The 7,647-nt window shown below is 53.7% G+C and overlaps 1 protein-coding gene across 1 annotated transcript; it reads right to left on the reverse strand.

Annotated features, from left to right (window-relative positions):
- Positions 1–975: 975 nt before the first annotated feature.
- CKAP2L (cytoskeleton associated protein 2-like) lies at positions 976–7,103 on the reverse strand (the record flags this gene model as incomplete). The annotated part of the gene is made up of 8 exons (XM_009585575.1): positions 976–1,219; positions 1,310–1,457; positions 1,793–1,856; positions 2,392–2,547; positions 3,265–3,457; positions 3,897–5,032; positions 5,372–5,438; positions 7,037–7,103. Coding segments are annotated over 8 exons (2,075 nt in total), but the record flags the coding sequence as incomplete, so codon positions are not given.
- Positions 7,104–7,647: the final 544 nt, after the last annotated feature.

The raw sequence follows: 7,647 nt of genomic DNA on the forward strand, positions 1-7,647 counted from the left end.
CCGGAGCCAGACCCATGCTGGGACTTCCAGATACTGCTCTAAGATTTCTTCCAGCATCGAGGTTTCTCAATAAAGATGCTGAGCCAAGGCTGGTGGTGGTTGTGTCGGTAGGAGGCAAAAGGGTGGGATGAGGACAGGACCGCTTGTTACTGGGGACAGGAAGGTGAGGAGGGGGCTCCCCTCCACCCTTCGTGGCAGCCGTACAGCTTCACTCCCTTATCACTGCAGGGAAACCGCGCCAACCCCCAGCAACTGGCCCTTCACCAGCAGCCTTGTGCCGCCGTTTGCTCTGGGTGTGAGGACAGCCCTTGAGGGAGAGGGGGCTGCTGTAGGGGCCCCAAGTGCACTAGCAGGGCCCTGGCCCATCCCGGACACCCAGCCATGCCCAAGGGGTCTGGGAGCCTGGCCAGCTGAAACCCAAGGACCTCTGCACCCCTTGGGTGTGCCGCCTCCAGCCTCCTCAGGGTCTGTGCGGAAGCTGCTCCGGTCCCGCAGGTACCCAGCCCCTCGCCGGTCTGGCTGGTGCTGCCGTACGTGACTCGACGTGTGGGGTCTGTGCGTGCCTCTCAGTGGGGAACATCCGCATGCCCTCCAGGTAGGGCACAATGCAGCTGTGGAGAAAATCTCTCAGGACATTGCTTCTAAAGCACCGGAAGGTGCCTGGAGCACTACAGAGTCTGACTCACGACATCCCACAGCAGGAAAATCGGGGCGTGCGTCACAGCAGAGGAGCCAAGGGCAGCCCCAGGGGACACAGCCCATGTCTCCAACCCTGGACCTTGCACACTACTCACTAGGCCACACTGCATCTCTACTGCAAGATTTTATATATTTAAAACAGTGCTTATATATTTCAAACAGGCTTATTATGTGCCACCCCTACATATTTACATCCGAGAGGCAACAAGATAAGTCAGTGGAGTGCGTGCAAGAGAGCACAGGGAAGCAGGCAGCCTGCACCCCGCCAGGAATCCCTCAGCAGCACTCTGGGGGATACAAACTCAAACCCTCCAGCTCCACCACCTCTGGCAAAGCCTCGTTTTTCCGAAAAAAGAACTGAGTGTCCCCCTCAGCATCCAGGATTTCACTGAGGGATGACACCACTGGGTCATGGTCCTTCAGCATCTCTGGGAAGCGGCTCCCAGCCCGCTCTATCCGCAGTGAGCGCCGCACTGGCGTCAGGAATTTCAGCTCCTGGCCTTCCAGCAACTCCTTTCCTCTGCAGGGAGGACAAGAGTCTTTAGGTAAATCCTGCAGAGGAGTGCTGGCACAGGCAGAAGGTGCTTGCTGCCAGGCAGCTCGGCCTTACCTGGTTGCAGACGTAACTTGTAACTTGATTGAGACGGGCAGGCTGGTCAGGGACCTCCCCATCAGGCAGGGAGTCGTTACCACATGCTGCCTTTCGCTCGGGCAAGGCTTTGTAGGCTCCCAAGGAATGGGCTGCTCAGCCTTTTCCCCTGACAGGAGAGGGAAAGGGCAGCACGGTTGCAGAGGGCAGAGAGTGGCAGCTGGGGAGGGATTACAACACCACGGTGCTCTGGACATTCGCGAGAGCACCTTGCTACGGAGGTGTGATGGGCCGGGACCATGCCCAGCCCTGGCAGAAGAATCCTGCCCCATTTTTGAGATCAGGATTCCAGACTTCCACAACACTCGCTCTCCATCAAAGTCAACAGGGACATGGGGTGCTGGGACAGACCGCAAACCATGCTGCTTCCCCGCCTACAGCAGTAGGGAACCCTAGCCTGCCCACGCTCCAGCCCACCAGCCAGCCCCCACATGCATGCATTACCTTCTGATGTTTGGTCTGCAGCCTTCAAAATATCAAGAACAACTTCTCTGAGCTCCTGGAGCGGCTGCAGGAAAAGCAGAATGTCGGTCAAGGCAGGCCTGACTCGGGAACGGAAACTGGAGTTACAGCTGAATAGGAGAAAAGGTTTTTGCTGCATTGCAACACCCCATGCTGGAGACAGTGGCAAAAGGCTGCGGAATTTCCCTTCTCCAAGCAAGATCTGTCAGCACACAGGCAGGGCTGGGCAGGAGTCCACCCTGCATGGGTAAATCCCACCAGATGCTGCAGTTACACCGCCCAGACCAGCCCAGAGCTGCTGTCACATTGCTCCCAGCTACAGCTCCAACAGCACAGGGCGCGTGTCCTCCCCGTCCTCCCCCTGGCCCCATTCATGCCCGCGTGGCACCGCCTGCTTGGCTGATTAAAGTCGAAGGTGTTTCTGTGGGACAAAATGGGACCGGCAGCTCTAAAGGGCTTTTTCACCAGTGACTAGTGCTGCTAAACTCATCCCCAAATCCGACGCCTGGATCTTGAGGAAACCTGCTGGCACAGAGGCAGGGAACACAGGGAGCTACTGAAGAGAAGTGCGCCTCACTCACCACAGCACCAGCGCAGACTGCTGCTTTGTACAACCCCGTCACGTCAAAAGGGCCGCTCCGGGCAAGGAGTTTTGCTTTGCAGATCCAGAACTTGGCAAATTTCTCTGCCTGGGGCACATGGGACAGCACTGCAGAGAGGTCCTCTGCCTGGACACCCTACAAAAAGGGCAAGGTTCCGGAGAAAGGTGTCAATTGCAAGGGCCAGAGGTGTGCGCTGGGGGAGCTGTCAGTACATAACCGCTCTCCCAGCGCTCTCTAGGAAAAGGAGTCTCTGAAGAGTCTGGTTTTTTGCAAGTCTCCTACATGACTGTGGACAGATAATAGCTTTCCTGCCTCTATTTTCCCCTTAGTAAAATGAGTCTAGTGTTTCAGAGGGATGTCAAGGGATAGACTCTTCAGTGCTGGCACTAACGGAGGCACTAAACCCTGGAGCAGGGCTAGCGGTCAGCATTCCCAGAGGTGATACTTCGCAGCAGCTGTCAGGTCCACCAAGGACATACCTGAAGCTGTGAGGTCCACAGGGGACATACCTCAAGCTGGCTCAAGCAGCCTGGGCTGCTGCTGCAGAAATTACTGCTGCAGACTGCGCTGCCAGGTACCAGGACGCCAGCAATGGCACATGCAAGCCCCATGACTGTGTATTGCTTTGTTTTCCTCGTTAGCGCATCTCGCTGCATGCCTTTGGCCTATCCATAACTCCACGAGGACTTTTACTTTTCCTATGCATGATGTTACCCCTCTGGTAACCGCAGCCAAGCGAGCAAGAATGCTTGCTCCAAACCCTTCTGTGCTGTTGGGGGGACGTAGCCCTCATCTCCTGGGATGCTCCAGGAGAAGATGAGCCTGTTCAAGCAGCTCCTTTCCCATTCCCACCTCCTCAACGAGCCTCAGGCACTCAGTTAATATGCTGTTGATATTCTCCAGGCAGAGCTGCTCTGGTTTCTCTTGCTTCTCTTTCTCCTTGAGATTTCTCCAGGACAGCTTCACTGGCTTTTTCTGAAGCAGCGTCATAGGTGGCCGCTTATATGTCTTGCCTTTGGATGCCAACCACTCCTCCAGCTGTTTCCTGTCAAAGGCAAGGGATCACCGTTACTACCCCAGCAGACCGCCAGCACTTGCCAGGCTACTGTTTTCCCTTGGAATCTCCCTCTAGCCAACTTCAGCTGCTCAGGAAGAACCAGTACATCTATCCTAAAAACGCATCCGAGCTCTAGGCTGGGAAGGGAAAACCCTCTCAAGTCTAAGCGTGCCTTGAAGATAAAACAGGAGAGCGGCCACACGCTCTCCTCCCGCTTGCTGAATCAGTGGGAGAGGAAGCCAGAATACCACCAAATCTCATCCCCACCCTCCTCTTTTCTGGGGCATCAACCTCCAAACAGGCATTCACTGATAAGGGGACTTTGGACCCCGTTTTCAGCAGGCTGGCACTGGTTCACCCAGTTAAACACTTTAAACTCTGCTGTCCCCTGGAGGCGAGGACAGAGTCGGCCAAAGCTGCTACTTACTTACGATCTGCAGCCGATGGGGTCTTGGGAACACGCCTAGCCTGTACTCTACTTGCCTTTGGCAGCGGTGGTTTAACCCTATCTCTCTGACTCCTAAAATCACTCTCAACTGCTTGAGTTTTGGAGCTGTGTATGCTGTGAGGCTGGTTTTGGGAGACTGTCACTTGGGATGCTGCTGTGCGTCCTGGAGGCACCACCTTCACGAACTTCCTATCCGCCTCTCCTTTAGCCATGGGCCTTTGCCATAGCACCGTGCCACCCTGTTTCAGGCTGGATTTCAGGTTTGTGGTACCCTGGGGCCTGCTGGAGGCCAGAGGCTTTGTGGGAGATCTTTTCAGTTGGGGGGGTCTACTGTGGTGCTTAAGACCTCCCACTGGAAGTATGCTGAGTGGCTTTCCTATGGGTTCCCTTGCCGTATTAGTTTTTTCCTGGTTTGCCCCTGGTTTTTTATGTGGCAAATTAGTAGAACCAGAAAGTAACCGAGGGGGCTGCAACGGCTGAATTTTGACACTTGGTTTTTGAGACGTGCTCTTTGAGCCTGGCAGGGTTTTCCTGAATTTATCCTGAATCGGCTCTTCCTTAGCCTGGCGGCTATTAATTCTGTCCTTTGGGCCTGTGATGGTTCTTGACGTTGTGGCTGAGCTTTGCCTGTGAGCCAAAACTCTCTTGTTCCCGAGATTGTTTCTATCAGACTGAAAAACTCTGTTCAGCGCAGGATGCGTAGAGGCTTGTGCTCGGATGTTTTCTTTGTTGCAGCCCAGCCTGTCCTGCAAGCCCTCATTTAGGGAGCAAGGTGCCCCGGGAGGGGGGTGGTCAATTCCAGTCTGAGACGCTGCAGCGGTGACAGTCTCCTGTGCAGGCTTCTTGTTCCTTTCTGGATTTAGGTGACGAGAGTTTGAAGCTGGGAGCCTCCCTCTGCACTGTGTAGAGTGGCTCCTGCTTGGCACGAGCCCCACGGGAAGCTTTGCGCTCTTCCTCGGCTGCTCAGGACGCACCACCGCTGCTCTCTGGGAGGTATTTGAAGACTTCTGCTGAGCAGCATGGCCAGCTTGCTGTGTGGATTTGGCACCAAGCTTGCCATCCCTCTGAGCGCCCTTTGCCACGTTTCTGAGAACGTCCTTCTTGTTCCTGTCAACCTGGAGAGACAAAGCGACCCTCAGCCCTGAGGAGAGCTCAGCTTGGTCAAACCCTGACAGCTCGCTCTGGCCCCAGCCCTGCTAGTACAGGGGATGTCCACGCGAAGGCCTGCGATGACAAAGCAGTTGTCAAGAGAACAATAACACAACACCCACCAGAGCATGGGCAGAGGATGAGTCTCTCACACTAAGTTCCTCTGAAAAATAATTAGTTGACTTATTGCCAGCTATTTAGCAATCTGTTGACTGCACCCCATTGGGTCAGGAACTCACTACCCTGAGGTGGGTACCCTGTTCGAGCACAAAATACAAAACAAGACTCAAAAGATTTCTACTTACATGCTCTAGTTTAGAAATTGGTTCTAAGGGTGGATTCAGGTGATTTGTCTGGTCCTTTAAAAAGGGTCTGTAGGAAATCAAACAGGATATTAGGTTATTTGCAGAAAAGGTTAAATATCTAAAACACTACTGGGTGTCTCAGTCACAGGAGCTTACAAGAAGCTTTTGGAAACCAAAAAGCTGTCAAGGAAGTACCACGTAATATTAATTTTCTTCTGCATGGCAACAGAAAAGCAACACAGAACATTGACATCCAAGGTTGTCACAAAACTTATGGCTTCCACTGACAAAAGTAACCAAAATGGTTCCTGCAGGCAGGAAACTGCAATAGGTTTGGAGGCTCCTGAGGCTCCTGCCCCTGGCTGGCCTTCTGACTTTCCCCACATGCCACAGACAGCTGAGGTGCATCCAAGTCAGCTGCTGCCGTGCTGCAGGTCACAGCGGTGTCTCAGAGCACATTGGCAAGGTTTACTCTGCCACGGCAAGCCGCAGTGCTGCAGCAGCTGATTCATGAGCCCCTCAGCTGCCCAGGCACTGGCAGCGAAGCCGGGAGGTGGGGCTGTTGGCTCCCCCATCCTGTCCTCCTCCTCCCTGAATTGGAGCCCTCTGACAGCAAGCAGCTGCGGGGTTCTCCCACCCCTCTGCTCCGGAGCTAGCAGCTCAGCCGTCAGGGAAGATTAATGCCTGTGCAGATATTTTTCTGTAACGAAAGAGCCCGAAGAGTTAGGGTATTGTCCTCTATTCAATATAAGTGGTGTATTATGCCATAAAGAAAGATCATTAATTTCTCTCCTCGTTTCTATTATATTAGTGGTGTTTTCCAGAGCCTGGCACCAGGGAGTGGTCTGCTTTTTCTGGTCTCTGATGCTGCTTCCCTTTATCTTCTCCCCACAGAGAAGTTTTATGGCTTCCTTTACACTACAACATCATGAGAAATACTCACTGCAAGGGGGAGTCTTTCAAGTGTTCAGGTTTGCCAAGCACATGAGCAGTTTGAATTAAACACTTTGCAGAAAAGTGCCTTACTACCCGCAGCCTGCAAGCGGCTGCTGCGCTCACAGCAGCATATCTGCATGCTGCCCAGCTCCGGAGAAACCGAGCAAGGCAGCGAAGGGGTCCCAGAGCCAGGTAATTCATTTAACAGGTGGTGGTATCTATTTCTTTTTAAATGCACTGAAAATGCCCCTTCCTAATATAAACCTAACCCAGAAGGCCACTGAAAGCTGCCATTAAAAAGCAGTGGTGAGACTTGAACCACCCTTTCTTCAAGACCCAGTTACGGAGCTAAGTTGTTGGCAAAAAGGCCTGTTCTGTCAGACCCAAGAGCTGAGTTGAGAAAGTTTCACAGAGACTCAGAAAATACCCAGAAGAGACAATATCAACCAGCAGGAAACCAAACGCTCAAACCATCCCTTTGCTTGTGCTGCCAGTAACTCAACAGAATGCTGCTGGGGTGCTGTGGGGACAGAGCTGTCCCTGGTCGCTGCTTTGACAGTGAGGCACTGGGAGGAGGTGATTCTCTGTACGCTAGTGAATCGCTGTGGAGAGAAGGCAGACACTGGCAAGCTGGGAAGTCAGCTTTACCTCAGAGAATCACCGAGTGATTTGTGTCGGAAGGGACCTTTACAGATCATCTAGTCCAAGCCCAACATCGTGCTGACTTACTTTGCACTCGGGCATTTCAGCTTTTCTCTGGCTGCTAGGTACTCCCGGAGCCGTCTTCTCCGCTCTTCTGCAAAGAGGTGGTAGGAAAATGCAGTGCACGCACCACAACCTCAGTATTTGGAGCACCAATAAGAATGGATTTCTTCCACGCATTACCGTGCGGGTCCCCCACGCTCCCCGCCCGAGCCTGGCAAGGCTGTTCCCAGAAATTCCCAGAGCATTTCCATGCACGTGATATTGCCCAGAGGCTCATCGGCACATAAAGACCAGAGCTCTCTGACGCTCGTGGTGTGATGCTGCTCAAAACCTAAGTTGTGTGGGGCTCAGTCAATTTGCAGAAGCAAAGGGGAGATGCTGCCCATGACCCTGCTTCAGCTATGTACCCTGCTGTGGCCAAGCCCTCTGCTAACACAGGCAAGTGGGAAAAGCGAGGAGCATCTCAACGGGGGGGGCAGACAATACCCCTGACACCCCCAGTTTGGCCGAGGACTGTGGTACTGGGGCATCGTATGGCAGGGACAGCCTGGCCTGGCTGAAGTCCAGCATCGCCCCTGTCCCTAAAGCTGTCCCACCCTCATCTGATAGTCCACGTCCAGGGCTCTGAGGGCACC

Source organism: Fulmarus glacialis, unplaced genomic scaffold, assembly GCF_000690835.1.
Source record: "Fulmarus glacialis isolate BGI_N327 unplaced genomic scaffold, ASM69083v1 scaffold21899, whole genome shotgun sequence".
Taxonomy (NCBI): Eukaryota; Metazoa; Chordata; class Aves; order Procellariiformes; family Procellariidae; genus Fulmarus; species Fulmarus glacialis.